At 33.0% G+C, this 16,147-nt stretch overlaps 1 protein-coding gene and 1 pseudogene across 1 annotated transcript; one reads left to right on the top strand and one right to left on the bottom strand.

The window, feature by feature from the left end:
- Positions 1-1,088: 1,088 nt before the first annotated feature.
- Positions 1,089-8,910, top strand: LOC139483244 (uncharacterized; annotated as a pseudogene).
- A 1,252-nt stretch (positions 8,911-10,162) lies between these two features.
- Positions 10,163-13,193, bottom strand: LOC139483243 (uncharacterized). The gene is made up of 4 exons (XM_071267274.1): positions 12,723-13,193; positions 11,827-11,986; positions 10,995-11,139; positions 10,163-10,627 (listed from the first exon to the last, which is right to left on the bottom strand). The coding sequence occupies exons 1-4, from the start codon at positions 12,913-12,915 to the stop codon at positions 10,265-10,267; spliced, it is 861 nt and encodes a 286-aa protein (XP_071123375.1). The 5' UTR covers positions 12,916-13,193; the 3' UTR covers positions 10,163-10,264.
- Between the last annotated feature and the right edge of the window lie 2,954 nt (positions 13,194-16,147).

Raw genomic sequence — 16,147 nt, 5'->3', positions numbered from 1 at the left:
CATGCAATCTTAGCTTAACATTACAAAATTTCAACTGTACGTCTTGTAGTTTCGAGTGAGCATAGTGATGGTAAGCCCATCGTCACATTAAATTGATATAACATCATGCTATCATAGCGTAACATTACAAAATTTCAACTGTACGTCTTGTAGTTTCGAGTGAGCATATTGTATGGTAAGCCCATCGCGACATTATACTGATAAACCAACATGTCATCTTAGCTTAACATCATGTACTTTCAACGCTGCATCGTGTTGTTTTAAGTCAACACATTGTATGGTGGGCCTTTCGTTTCAATATTGTTGTGTAGCATCGTGTTATCTTAACCTAACATCATGTACTTTCAACTGTACATCATGGTGTTTTAAATCAACAGATTGCATGATAGACCTATCGCAATATCACAATGAGATAACATCGTACTATTTCAGCTAAACATTTATTAATATCAAGTCAGCACCATACATTGTAGCTGTTCAATTTATTTGTTATCATAGCAATCGAAGTGGATTACTGAGCATTATCAATCTGCAAGCTAACATCATGCAACGTCAACTTCACATCATTTACTTTAAACTCAACGTAACGTGTGTTCGGCATATCATCACAACATCGTGATTTATCATTATACTATCACGACTACAGCACTTGTCATTGCAAGTCAACATTGCGCAGATTCAACTTAGCATATTGTAATTCAGAGTTAGCATTTTGATGACTTAATTCAACATCACGCTGTCTTAACTTTACATTTTAAGCTTCAGCATAAAGTTTTGTAAATCTCTAATATATGACAGCTGAGGCTTTCCATATAATACCGTCTTTCGATGTTACAGACGAGGATAAAAATAATGGATTTTGCACAAAATGTTACAAAATCGTGGAGAAGGTTTTTCGGCAAGAAGAAGAAGTAGAAAATAAAAATCATCTTTAATTCGAACCCATCAGACCTGTCCAAAGAGATTAAAAACGGTAGAGAAAAGACTTCTCAGGTCCCCATTCTCATCTGTCAAACAGAAACAGCAGAAAACATTTCCATCTCAAGTAATTGTGAAACATGCAGTTAAAATTCCTTTCATTTAGCGCTATGTGTACGATGCCATTGATGGGTGCAGGTGTTACTCAACCACATGAACCAGCTACTATAGTCAAGCAGTTTGTAGCTATTGTGCCCAGACCAACAGAATATGATACAAGTCTTTCCTCTGGTAGGTTCAAAGATAAATATAAGATATGTGTGGGTGTAAACTAGTCCAAATAATTATGACATCTTGAAAAGCTATTATATTTTTTTTTACGCCTTACATCGTCGCATGAAGTCGTCAAAGCAAAAATAGTCTTTCCAGAAGTCATAATTATTTGGACTAGGTGTAAACATGTGAAGTGAACATGGAAATGAGGGAACTGGAAGGAGAAGTACATGCCAGGTACATAAGTTCTTTAAACCTGTGCTAAAAAAATATGCTATATTTGTAATCGGGGAACCCCATGTCCAACCCCTCAAATATAGCCTTCATAAGAAAATTGTTTGCTTTAAAACATAAATACATTCCTGTTTGTACATGTGCATGATGTGTACAACATGTACATGTACAATACCAGTATATTTGGTACATGCATTATGAGAACTTTTATCATATATGTTATTGATTTCATTTAACCCTGGGACTTAAATTACGAAAACATTTCTGACTTTACCGAAGCAGTCCCAGATGAAAGAATGTCATAATGACATTTAAAAGTACATACAACTCGAACTGTACATGTATACATGGTATATATGTTAACTTACTTTTTGACATACTATCTTTATCATCCTGTACAATGATATACATGTATATAAATAAAATTGAGAATGGAAATGGGGAATGTGTCAAAGAGACAACAACCCGACCAAATAAAAAAACAACAGCAGAAGGTCACCAACAGGTCTTCAATGTAGCGATAAATTCCCGCACCAGGAGGCGTCCTTCAGCTGGCCCCTAAACAAATATATACTAGTTCAGTGATAATGAACGCCATACTAATTTCCAAATTGTACACAAGAAACTAAAATTAAAATAGTACAAGACTAACAAAGGCCAGAGGCTCCTGACTTGGGACAGGCGCAAAAATACGGCGGGGTTAAACATGTTTGTGAGATCTCAATCCTCCCCCTATACCTCTAACCAATGTAGAAAAGTAAACGCATAACAATACGCACATTAAAATTCAGTTCAAGAGAAGTCCGAGTCTGATGTCAGAAGATGTAACCAAAGAAAATAAACAAAATGACAATAATACATAAATAACAACAGACTACTAGCAGTTAACTGACATGCCAGCTCCAGACTTCAATTAAACTGACTGAAAGATTATGATTTCATCATATGAACATCAGGCACAATCCTTCCCGTTAGGGGTTTAGTATCATACCATCATAACATATATGAGAAGAACATAACCCGTGTCATGCCAACAACTGTTTTTAGAATAAATGTGTTTAGTTCCGACGCAAAGACCTTATCAGTGACTCAATATTAACGCCAAAATATGCAATCTTTAATGACTTGACAACAGTATCGTAATTATATCCCTTCTTAATAAGTCTATTCAAAGGTTTTGTAAGTTTCTGAGGTGAATACTGACACCTTTGAGCTTTATAAAGAATATTTCCATAAAAAATTGGATGTGAAATACCCGAATGTATAAAAAGTCTGCAAGTTGAGCTATATTTACGAATAATGTCTTTATACCGATGATAAAATTTAGTAAATGTTTTGACTAGTTTGTGATATCGAAAACCCTGGTGTAATAATTTTTCAGTAATACATAAATTTCTCTCGTTAAAATCTAAAACATATAAAACATGGATATGTAAGCATTTACTGAATATATCTACTTGTATGACAGTCATTGGAGAACATACACATGTGAAGATATCTACTGTGTCACATGGGGCAGAAAAGACAGCTAGAAGGTCTCTCGGATTTAGTGGGAAAGAAAATGAGCAAAATTTGCCATATGAAGGAGAAGTAAAGGTGGATTCACAAACAAGTTGTTTCAATTACATGTTGATTAAAATTGATATAGTTTAGATTTTGTTTATTTGAAGATATTTAGTTAAGAAATATTTTCATTAACCAAAAATAAAATAGAAGTAAGAACTACAAAGATGGATCCAGTTGTAGTGGTGTGTATTGAGGCATGTAATCGTACATGTATCTAGGTCCTCAATTTGGAACAATTTTTCAGAAAAAAAGTTTTGAATTTTCAAATTTGTAAAAAGACATTTTTTTAAATATCATGAATATATACTGGATCTATCTCATATTCTTTTTTTCATTCTTTTTTGCATGTTTTTGAAAGAGGTCATTATCATTTTATTCAGCAAATAAGTGTTCATGTAGCCTAGGTTAAGTGTAAAAATCAATTGTTAAATGAATATATTTCATCTTACTAAAGTACATTCACATGTACTAATTTTGTGTTTACTTATTGTATCTTTTTTAGATACAAATGATAAACTGTACTTATTACAGTGCAATTGATAATGACCTTTTTAATGTTATTTTTATTGTTGAAAATTTGCATTTGTTTGCATGATTTTTTCTTTCTTTCAGGAATAGATTCATTTATAGAGTCATTTAAATTAAATTTGTGGTCAACCCTGGTGGATATTTATACTGACTAAGCTCTGTACTGGTATTATGTTTATATAGGTAAAACAGTTTTCAAGCTTTATATTTTCCTTATTTGAAATTGAAATATATAGACAGATAGATGTATACATTTTTAGCATATCTAAGGGTTTCAGTACCTGTAAATTTCATTTGCTTATGTTATTTTTGTATGCTGTGAACATTTCATTTAAACATGATGAAAAATGTAATCATGATAATGACAGAGTCTTTATATATATTTGTAGACATGTACATGTTAAATTAAAATATTTTATTTTGATTACTTTAGGAATACATACACATCTTGCACACTATTGAAGGCCATAAGCTGACCCGTCGTTGTTGGTTTCTATGTCTTTTTGGTCTCTTGTGTAGAGTTGCCTTATCTATCGTACCACATCTTTTTTTTTTTATAATAAATGCCAATTTACTTACATCTACACACTGAAATAACATACATGTAATTTGTGGGTTTTGCTCATTATTGAAAGCCATATAGTTACCTATACTAGTGGCTTACACATGTACATGTATCTGAATCATATAGCAATGATACCACATTTGTTTTACATAAAACAATGACTATAAAATTTACTTTATCTTTTTGCAGTTGACAGTGCACTATCCGAGTGGAACAAAAAACACTTATGTGTATCAGGAAATGCACAAAAAAATTTGCAAAACCATCCTTCAAGGAGTTAATGTAGAAAAGGGAGTGTTAAATATTATTGCAGAATCAAGTCCAATGATGGTGATGAATGCAGCTGCAAAAATAGTGAAAGAGGAAAGTGGCAAAATATGCAAGAGAGGGTCTGGAATAATTTTACAGAAAAAAGGATACTCAAATATTTTTTCATTCAATTGAAAAAAATTGTATGATGAGCTAAGTCAGTCGTGTCCAGGATTATTGACCATCATTTCGTCTGTAGTAGCAGATAGTCCACCACAAACTGGTAGCAAGGCTTTTCATCATATTTTGCTTTCTGCTGCAATTGGACTGCATGGACGCAGTCAGGAAATGTCATTAGTACAGTATATGATGGGCTTCATTTTGACACATGGTGACTGCACTTTAAGGGTATATATATGTTAATTTTTTTTAAATATGTTGAGAAATCTGTAATCAATTGTATAAAGAAAAATGAATTGATTGATGGTTGCCTAACTTCCAGTTGCAAGTATTACATGAATATTCAGGACGATAAATTTATTATCTTTCAAAATCGAAAGAATGTCATTGGATGTTTATGAAATCTAACCAAAAAAAACCAGTCTGGAATGGAAATATTTGCTTCACAAACTATTTTGTAATGTCATGAATGCGCAAAGCTCAATTTAAGGGTTATTAGTCCGTCCTTTTCTGTTCAGAGATAACTGATTATTATTTTAAACTATTGAATTTGAGATAATGAGATCTAGACATGCTAGAGTGAGGAAATACTAATAATAAATCTTTCATGCATTTCATATTTATGAGAAGTGGTATGATTACCAATGAGACAGCTATCCACCAAGTCCAAGTGAATTGGATATTGGCAATTTTACGCGAATATATATATATTGATATCCTGTTGCATGTAATTATTATCTGAAGTTGTTATGCTACTGCCACAGTTTCTTTGGATCTCCCTTTAATACAAAGTTGCTAAAAGAAAAGTTAGGTGGTTATAACTCTACTGAGTGATTTTTGTTTTAGGATATTGAGATATTAGCTTCTATAGTCCTCAGTGTACATCCAAAGACCATACATAATAGGTTACAAAGTTGGCAGGGCAATCTTGATGCTGAAATTATTTCTTTGAGGAACGCCTGGTCTGAAGGAGGATTAAAAAAGTATCAACTTATCGGAGATAATTGGGACAAGAACATTCTACCATCTTTTCGTACATCACTGCAGAAAACTTTGTCACTTCATCTTTTCAACCTTATTGCAGTTGTAGACCGAATCACCCCAAACCCTGCTCAGAATATAACAGTCTTAGATATTTCTGAAATCGATATATCAACTTATTTGCCATCAATATCAGAACAAGAACAGTTAATGACAGAATTGACCTTTATTTTTGCAACCTCAGTGATATCAAACATACCACGATTGGAACAGTCATTGAAGAGTATTTATCCAAAACATTTTGAGCATAAATACAGTTTTTTTTCTGGCATCAAAACGATTCAGGTATTAATATTTTTTAACTATAAAAAAGAAGATGTGGTTTGATTACCAATAAGACAACTGTCCCCAAGAGACCAAAATTACACAGACATTAACAACTATAGGTTATGAAGTTTCGAATAGGTTTGTAATCTTGAAAGGGTTCATTGAAAAAGGGGTGGTCAGGTTGTAAGGAACCTTTTTGTTATCCTGCAATTACTTTTTACTTGGCATACATTACCTCACAAATTTCAGTAGCCAATGCCATAGATTAAAGATTACATTTTGAACATCATTTCTTATTTTTTTATTTAAAAGATTAATATTTATTTATCAAGCATGAAGATATAAAATTAAATTCTGCATTCAACTTCTTAATTTAAAAACAAAACATGTTTCAGTTGTCAAAGTTTATTCACTGCTCTTAATTCATTTAAATAAAGATTTGTAAAAAATGAGGAAATAAAAGCTGATCATACTTCCAAAAGTTCTCTTCTTAATATTTAGTATCCACATTGTATTATAACATTTACTATTTCATCCTGTATTATATTTCAGTATCCATTGGGATTGTTCAAATGCAATGAAATAAGACACAGGAGCTAATAAGACTGTTAAAACAGTTGACAGAGAAATATGTGCCACTCAGAAATGGAGAGATTTTTGAACCAGTATTTTTAGGTGGTGATTCCATAAAGAAATCATTAAAATATTCAACCTGTTATTATGCCCCCCCCTGTAGCATAGGGGAGGGGGCATTCAGTATTACCCATGTCATTCCTGTATGTCTTAATCCTTGTATTGATTTCAGAGCTACTGTTACAAATGTTAAATTCATGGGCAAACACTTTTGTGACTTAAAAAAATATAATTGAACATGATATCAAATTCAATCTACATTTTAATCTTTATGACTTAACACAGATATTTCAAGTTTGTAGAGGTATTTACTCATCATCCTTTTGTTTTGTAATTAACACAGTTTAAATTAAATGAATTGTATAGGTGACAGGTTGACTGATGAAAGAGTTTAGAGTGCACAGACTGCAATGAGTAATGCAGACAGTCCAAAGGAAAAGTTAAAAGGTTTCATATCAAAGATTGAAGATTTTCATAGGTTGATGATCTTTTTAGAGGTAATAGAAATTGTCTTTTGTTACATGATTCCCATATATATATGAGCCAAGGTGGTCGTGTGGTCTAGCGGTACGGCTGCAGTGCAGGCGATTTGGTGTCACGATATCACAGTAGCATGGGTTCGAATCCCGGCGAGGGAAGAACCAAAAATTTGCCAAAGCAAATTTACAGATCTAACATTGTTGGGTTGATATAACTATTTAACGGAGATGTGGTATGATTACAACCGAGACAAGTTTCCACCATATGTCCACACATTGCTTAAATGCAGTCAGTAAAATCTGTTTTAATAAATTGATTGATTTTGTTCACACTATTTGTTTTTAATGACAACCAGATGTTATTGTTGAATAACCTATGAGTGTGCCAAGAACAAACTTAGTGTTGATAGGCTAGACCTCTTGGCCACTGAGTGATCCTCATAGGGCTGTTTTGACATTAGATCCACATGTTTTTCACAATGTCTCAACTGTGAATTTAGACCACAGATTACATGTTTTAAAAGGAACTTTTTATTTAGAAAATATAATACAGTATTAAAAAAACGCAATATAAAAAACCCACAAATGTCAAATGTCAGCAGTTGTTTTCAAATGTATTGAGAGTTTGTTGTCAACATTTCAACATCTTGTTATTTGTATTTTCAGGCTATATACAAACTGACATATAACACCGAAAGTGCAAGTGACAAGGGCACAATGCACTACTACAGAAATCTTTTAAATAATATGAGAAATGTTAAAGGAAAAGTAAAGAATGCATCCCGTCCTTTCAAACTGCTGTACTATACCATTTTAGATGCAATCTGCCTACTTCTTTTTTTGGACCATTTAAAAATGACAGAAACGGAGAAAGTTCTTCCAGAAAACTTCCAGCATAAAACAAAAGATGAAAAAAAAGCATGGATTAATGACATTTGTAGCATATTAATCCAACAATGTTTTTTTTGAGGACACAACTGATATATGTCAGAATTTACGTGAAGTAGTTTTTGATAGGGATCACCCAGTGAACTATTGGCTAGCTAACCTAGAAAATGGACGCATTAAATGTCACTTCTGTCCGAAATCTGATGCATACCTTGGATCTCTTAAGTCACATGAAAGCAAAGTTCATAACCTTCCAGCTGAAAGGAAAAGTAAGACAGTTAAACCGAAAGACAAAGATAGAGTTCAAGACTACATTGCTTTGTTGTTTAAACTTGTGTTACTGCCCAAAAATTTGGACTCAGCTGTTGACATGGGCAATGGAGGAAGGTCAGTCCGATCTGCAAAATATGAACTCCCAGTTTACAACAAAACAAATAAAACGAAATACTCTATTGGTTCAATACACCTGACTGCTCTAACCTCAGGATTACTGCCACCAGATCAGGAAGAAAGTTTGATTAATAATAGGTTTATAAACTTGCAAGGAGGGAAAAATAACAATATTGCATTGGATGAATTTGTTGAAATGCTCAATAGGGATAGTAAGGTAGCTTGCTCTGGACACCAAACAGTGTAGAGTATTATTGCACATTCCAAAGAATATCCAATCGTTATAGACATTACTAAGCACTTTGATGCAATTACTGAAATCCATCAAAGGAAAGGGTGTCATCACTGCCATCATACAAAGAAGATGTATTGAAGGTAATGAAAGACTTGCAAGAACTAAATGTGCTGGAAAATAAACCAGGACGCACATTTAAATGCAAAGCACTTGTTGTCGACAGAAATCCATATGACAATTGTTTTGAAGGATTGTCATCCATGATTTACCGCCACAGGCCACATGTTCCATTTATACGTCTGCGTGATCCACACCTGTGATGCACCATTGTACACTTACAACAACTTTTTTATACGAATGTTAGTGTTAACTTTTATTTTGCTTTCTTGCTTAAACTTTCTGCAGACATTGTAATGATTGGCATCAGTCCTTGGTATAAAGCTGTTAGCACTCAATTGATATGATATGATAACTTATAATATCAAAGTTTTATTTTACACTTCACATGTTGGTTGTCCTTGATTCCAGTTTCATGGTTTATTGATTGCTTATATTGGTAAACTATATTTTGTGTATAGAATGATTGTAAGGTGTACATGTCTAGCTGGCAGTCATGTAACGTTGACATAATTTTCAGGGTTTGTGCTGTTTCATAGACCCATACATGTACAGTAGGTAAACAATATTTGGTATATGAAATTGTGTTCATGATCATCATCCAGGTTGGACAATACACTTTTGGCCTTGAATGATTGTCCCTAATAATTTTATTAACTATGTTATTGCATTCAGGTATCGCAGATCAAAATTATTCGTTCATAGTGTGTTAATTAACGGTTTTTGAGGAGTTAAGCCTTCCAATTGATGTTTTTCTATGGTGAGATGTTATACATTGTATTATTGTTTCAGAAAAAGGGAGAACGTTTGGTACCATTAAAACGTTTCATCCCGCTTCAAATGTTTGCTCCTGTCCTAAGTGAGGAATCTAATGTACAGTAGTTGTGGTTTGTTTATGTAATTTATATGTGTTTCTCGTTCTTTTATATAGATTAGACCGTTAGTTTCCTGTTTGAATGGTTTTAAAGTTCAACTAGTATTTTGGAGCCCTTTATCATGTTTATAGCTTATTGTTTGGTGTGAACCAAGGTTCGGTGTTGAAGGCCATACATTGACCTATAATGGTTTACTTTTATAAATTGTTATTTGGATGGAGAGTTGTCTCATTGGCATTCATACCACATCTTCCTATATCAAAATAACTATTTTTTAACATAAGTGTTATTTAGGTGAGAAAGTTTTTGAATGCCCTCTTTTTGACACTGACAGTCAATTTATCATGGCAGTCATTTGTTTTGACAAACAGAATGAGAGGTTTTCTACACACCAGCTGTTGTAGTTTGCTGTACAGTATGGATATTGCTCATTGTTGAAGTGTGAACAGTGACCTATAGTTGCTAAAATCTACTTAATATTGTGGATAGTTGTCTCATTGGCACTCAAACAATACATGTATCTTGTTTTATAACAATGTACATGTAAATAGAAATGAATAATTTACAAGTGTAAATCTCTGAATTCTTTATTTCTCTGAATGTCTGAAAGTGGTGGTTCAACCAATGTTTTTGGTCACATTTGAAATTTCAGAGTTTACTAATGTGGGTTAAAACTGTTCTAGCTAGGTAAGTTTAGAATAACAATTAGACATTTTAATTTTTTTTTATTAATATTCATCAAATATTTCAGCAGGAACTTAACTGTCATCACCATAGTAATATAACTCTGTATCACTACTTGAACTGCTAGTTTCTTCATTGTCTTCTATTCCATAAAAAACTGCTCAATCATCACTTTGTTACACTCGCCACATGTACATTCCTTTTCACAAATGTCACAACACGTATGTGTTCCACTATGAACCATTGCAAGTTCTGTTTTGGTAAGGAAGTCTTCCATTATGCTTAAGCGGACACACATTTTTGCCTTATAAATTCTTTTTACCCTTGATTCCATTTGCTGTAAATGATATTTATTAAACAACAGCAGCGCTACAGCTTCATCCCCATTTCTTCCAATTCTACCGACCTCTTGGATCAAGTCAACCACAGAAGAAGGTGCAGCATACAAAATACAGTTAAAATTCCCAATCCCAATGCGGATGTTGCCAAAATGATCCGCAATTCGCTGTTACCATCTTTAAGTTTGCTTATAATAGTTTTTTTTCTTCTCTTCTGGTGTTTCTGAATGAAACATATCAATTAAATGTACAGCATCTGGATTTTCGGTACACAAGTATGAATACAACTCTGACAATTGTTTTATTGTATTGGAATAAATTATAGTTCTCGGAAAATCAATCTTTAATTTTTCAAGTGCACCTACCAACCACACCATTGACATATCTATTGTGTTGTCAATTTTTTGTACGCAAAATTTTATGTTCGGTTTATTTGGTGACTTTGAAATAATAGTTGTTAAATCTTTGTGCATGTGCAGCTCTCTCATAACCCTTTTTCGCATTGTAGTGGTACATGTAGCACTTAGTGCTAACAGATTTGCTGTTGTAAACATAGAACGCAGTTCTCCAATGTGTCGAAACCACTTTCTGAATGCAGTCTCTTCCTCCTGTTAACCAACACCACCCCTGTAAAAAGAAAACGCAAATGTATAAGACTTTATAACCAATACTGAAAAAGCTGTTATGGAACAGCATTATATGATAATAATAAATTGAACACAAAACATTCATGGTTTTATCTTCTCATATAAAAAATGACAACTGTCACTTGCTTCATATTCATGAAATATTTGCCACTGGACATAAAACTAACCACAATCAATCTTTATTTTTCCTGTTTGTTTTATTTGTTACTTTTAAATAAGCCTTTGCTTTGTATTTCATCTTATAATTTTTAATTTTGATGACAATTTTTTATCTTCAAGTCTTAGAATCTTCTGATTTTTTTTTTAAATTTCACTATGTTGCACTATTCAACTATACCCTATACCATGTATACCATATGTATACCCTTCTCTTTATTTTTTTTTCTGAAACATTATCATGGTTAAGTCCAACCTGGGAAGATAATTACACACATAAATTTATATATATATATTTATATATAACTCGTCTAAACATCAACCCAACAATGTTAGATCTGTAAATTTGCTTTCCCAATTTTTTTGTTCTTTCCTCGCCTGGAGAGATATTGAGATATCGTGACATAAAATCGCCTGCACTGTATGCAACGCGCTAAACCACACGACCACTTGGCTTCACTTAAATATATATCATCATTCCAGTAACAGGAAGTTATTGATATTGATCAGCAATAGTCTGAAAGCACATTCTTTGCATTACTATTGTCTTAAGCTACCCTTACTATGTGCATATGGTGTGAAACTCGTCTTCTACAATCAAAGACACATTCATCTGCTGTAATGTCATTCTCCATTTTTTGTCACTGATTAGTGTTTCTGGTGAGGCAAACAAATAATCAAATTTGCCTTTCAAAATATCATCATCTCCATTACTGCAGGCACCTACAAATTGATAAATAAAGCTTAAAGGTTATTAAAAATTAATTACTTTTACACATGTATGTATTAAATAATCTTTTGCAAAATAAGATATGAAAGCAGATAATCCTGATAACATTTCGATCATGATGTACACATTTGATATTTCTATGCTTATAACTCGTCATACAGTGCTTGACATTTGAAATAAAATTCTTATATTATAAATGTATACATGAGCATTCTAAGACATTAATAAAATTGATGTGTTGTACATTTTGTACATAATAGATGTGTTCTATTCCATAAAGTATTTGGACCATACAAATACGTGAAAATTATGCAGTTTAACTTTCTAAAATACTTGTATACAAAGTAATTGTGGTGTTATATTTATTATTAAATAAAAATATGAAAAAAAATTAACAATATCATTTTCTAATTAAACAACCATTTAAGTTTGAAGGGAATGGGTTGCTGGTATATTAATAATCTTATGAAGTGATAATTTTCATCTTTCATGTCTTTCTTGAAGTCAGTTTACTCTGAATTATTCATCTGGTATTTTTTTTTAAAACAAATCACCCTTTGATCCCCTCTGATGACAGGATAAATATATACGTATATGAAAGGGAGTTCAACAGAAAGTCTTGACTATATTTTTGTTTCCAAAATGCGTTCTCCAAGATCACCCCCCTTCCCCCTGTTCAAATTTGACATTCTTAATTTAAATTTCAAACGGTTCATTTTCGTAACTTACCCCTATGAGCCGCAGTCACATTTGGTACTGCATTAATTCTGTTCACTTGGTCTGCCATTAGTGCTACTAGAGGTGAACAAACGATCACTTTTCCAACATCGTCTGAGGAAGTTTCTTTTTCAAGTTCCCTGCGGACTGAAACAAGCATTTGGTAGGGAAGCAATTTTCCAAATCCGGTCGGGAGTATGGCCATACAGTCTTTCTTCTCTATCAAACAGTCCAAAATTGACCTTTGTTCAGCTTAGAGGGTGTAAATTTTGAAATCAGTTAAAACTTTGTCAATCGCTACGTCTATGTCACTTTTGTTCGCCATTTTGAATGATGTTCCGAAACTCGTTTAAGAGATGGATTCTGATTGGATGAAAAATTAATGTTATTCAAATATAAAGTTTGTGAACTTAGGTCACCAGATTTGACCTGTCTATCGAATTTCGTTAGATCCTTGATGCGCGACATATCAGAACAGGAACTATTGAAATATCCCAGCCTTTATACTTGATATCTAAAAAAAATCAATAGTCCTTATAACTTGATACCTGTTCAAAGCTTAGATATTCGAATTACAAAATTTTGCTACCATTCTTTCCACACTAAATTATGAGCTTTTATATATGACATGATTTGAATAATAATCAAATATGTCTGCCCAACTTGGTGGCCAGGAATTGACCATTGCTGCCCAACCAACGATTATGCGTCAGAATTTGGATCAGCAAATCGCAGAATGTTTCCAGTATACCCATTGGCAGCGATTTAATACCACTGTTTAAAGTGACACCATGAGACAAAGACGGAGGAGCAGTTTGGTTTATATGGATAAAGATGTATTCCAAGTCAAACTGTCTACTGTGACAAGAAATGAAACGTCTAAAAAAATATCGCAAACACTTGTAAGGTTGTCTACCTTTGTTTTTGACAAAGACGTTTCCAGTTTCATTTTACGGTCATAGTAGGAAGTTGTTCTTTTTGATTTGGTTATAAAAAGCAGGTTCTTCTTCATTTTGTATTTGCTTCAAAAGATCTTTGTATTGTTCGGACCAATATCTTGGATTTTATATACATATCTTACCGGCTCCCAAATCCAAAATTTCATTAATAGGGGAACTTGTTTAACAAATCTGACGACTCTTCTAGAAATGGATTTCCAAACTCGTTCACCACTTTACAAAGCATTTGTAAAGATATCTGTTCGTATTTTCGTAGTCTTCATTATGTCGTTCATCTGTTGTAGAAACCACTAGATCTTTCAAATTCATCTTCTAGTCTACTGACTCCTGGTCCAGCTACCATCCAAATGTCTAAAAGGGATCTTTGGTCAAACCTATGACACCAACATCGCCCTTCACAATTGCATTATTCTGTTTTTGTGCCTGATCAATTGTGCTATAAGAAAACAAATTTGCTGGTCGTTTGTACAGTGAAATTATCATTTTCAAATTCCATTGCCACCTTTGGGTAATGTTTGGAAGGGATGCCATATCTCTTGAGATAGGTCGGCAACGATCAAGCATAAATTACACGATCACGAACTAAAAAAAATACCGTATCATGAGTTATATGGACTGTTTGTAAAGTACAAAGTCGGACTCATGAAATGAGCATACTAACTTTATTGATAATTGAACGCCAGGAATCAAACTGTAGTCGAGGTGACTCTTTTTCCTTACACCAGTCTATCAAATCATTGAACGTCACAGAGTCATGACATAATTATATTTTTTGCGTTTAGCTTTCATTAGCCGACAATAACAATTCAAGCAAAACACATGCAGTTATCTGATGCGCGTTTCTAGTCCTTTGTACATTTGACCATACATAAAAAGAGTCTGCCGTTCTAGATATTGCAATATCGGCTTCAGTGAGAGCACATTGTCTATCCACTATCACGCAATATATCACCCAGAATTTTATAACAAGTCATTACAATGTGCAATCCACCAAACATTAAGATAAACTTATTTTCTTCACACAAAGCAGGCCATTCCCACTGAGTCTGCTTAGCCATTACCAAAAAGTTGCTCATCTGCAGTTACAATTGATGTTTCGCCGGGAATAATCAAATTTTTTCGCCTTATCCATCGAATACCTGATTTTTGCAAATGATGGCGTGTTTTTAAACAGTGGCATCAAAGATGTTACACTTACTTGAACAACTCTAGAAGGAACTCCTCTTTCGACTCAAACAGTGTCACCTTTACTATTTAGTTTCGTCCAATAGTATACCATAGACGGAACAATTGATATGCAGTTATATTTAAAAAAAAGTTAAAACATAGGACATTGCGGAATATATTTTCAAAATGTATATCTCTCTAATTTATTTGAGTTAAAACTTAAACTAAAATTCTGTTCTTTCATTGCTTTCACTTTGGGTCTTTATAAAATGTAGATGTGGTCACTATCCATGTGTGTTCACACTGGTGGAATTCCAATATTTTGTTCAAGGAGAAAAGATAGATATCATATCTTGGAACCGGAAGGTTAAGAAAACTATAAAAATCATAATTAGCATATATCTCCAAAAGGAGGCGTGTTTTGTGTAACAGTTGTATTTACAAAGTACAAATTACACAACTTTGATTTCTGGATCGAGATTATGGTCACGTACGACAATTGTGTCTATTTGGATTGCGGACATAGTTTTATAAATATTTTTATGAACAAATGTCATACAAATAAAGGTTAAGGTCGTTATAAAAAAAATCCCTTACATCTTCCTTATAAATGCCTGTTCTAGCTGATGAATATGACAGTTGTATTTTATTCCTTTCTTTTTAAATTGATTATATTTGTAGGAACAAAAAGTTGGTTATTTCGATGGGATACAACCCATGAAAAAATAAAGATACTTAATTCAAGTTGTTTTAAGTGACGTGGGCGAACTCCTATTAATGATTATTTTACTCTAAATATTGCACTATATTATAGCATTTTGTACCCGTACTTTTCCATGAACTCGTACATTCTTCCTAGAATTACTAAGCATTACGATGTAAAGTTAGCCCTTGGGACTGTATAATTTCCAAGAGTTAAAGAAGTTAAATACGATCATCGGTCTCGTTTGTTAAATCCAAAATATGACTTACTTTCTACTGAATAATTTTGCAAACCATGGCCGTGGACTATAAAATCGAAATCCAGAAAAACATACTTCCCACTCTGTGCGTGCTTTATTCTATTGTATAATGTGTCCCTATACTTGCGGTGTATACAAATATGTTTTACAAGTTAGAGTTTTTTATTGTTAGAAAGCTGTTTATTGTACAATTGTATTGTTCATTTCACAAAGAAGGATATTTTAAAAAAATATATAAAAAAAATTCTGCCATAGACGCAAATCCGAACTATTGAAATATCCCAGCCTTTATACTTGATATCTACAAATTTTCAATAGTCCTTATAACTTGATACCTGTTCAAAGCTTG

This window comes from Mytilus edulis, chromosome 7 (genome assembly GCF_963676685.1).
Source record: "Mytilus edulis chromosome 7, xbMytEdul2.2, whole genome shotgun sequence".
Lineage (NCBI taxonomy): Eukaryota > Metazoa > Mollusca > Bivalvia > Mytilida > Mytilidae > Mytilus > Mytilus edulis.
The sequence above is the reverse complement of the archived record's forward strand: the minus strand, read 5'-3'. Positions and strand labels throughout refer to the sequence as shown.

What these genes read in the sequence shown, in the direction of transcription:
- LOC139483243 (XM_071267274.1), bottom strand. Translation starts at nt 12,915, where the DNA reads ATGGCCATACTCCCGACCGGATTTGGAAAATTGCTTCCCTACCAAATG. An exon ending in TTTCACACCATATGCACATA is followed by an intron (nt 11,140 to 11,826) that starts GTAAGGGTAGCT and finishes GTTCCATAACAG; the next exon opens with CTTTTTCAGTATTGGTTATA. An exon ending in ATGTTTACAACAGCAAATCT is followed by an intron (nt 10,628 to 10,994) that starts GTTAGCACTAAG and finishes AGATGGTAACAG; the next exon opens with CGAATTGCGGATCATTTTGG.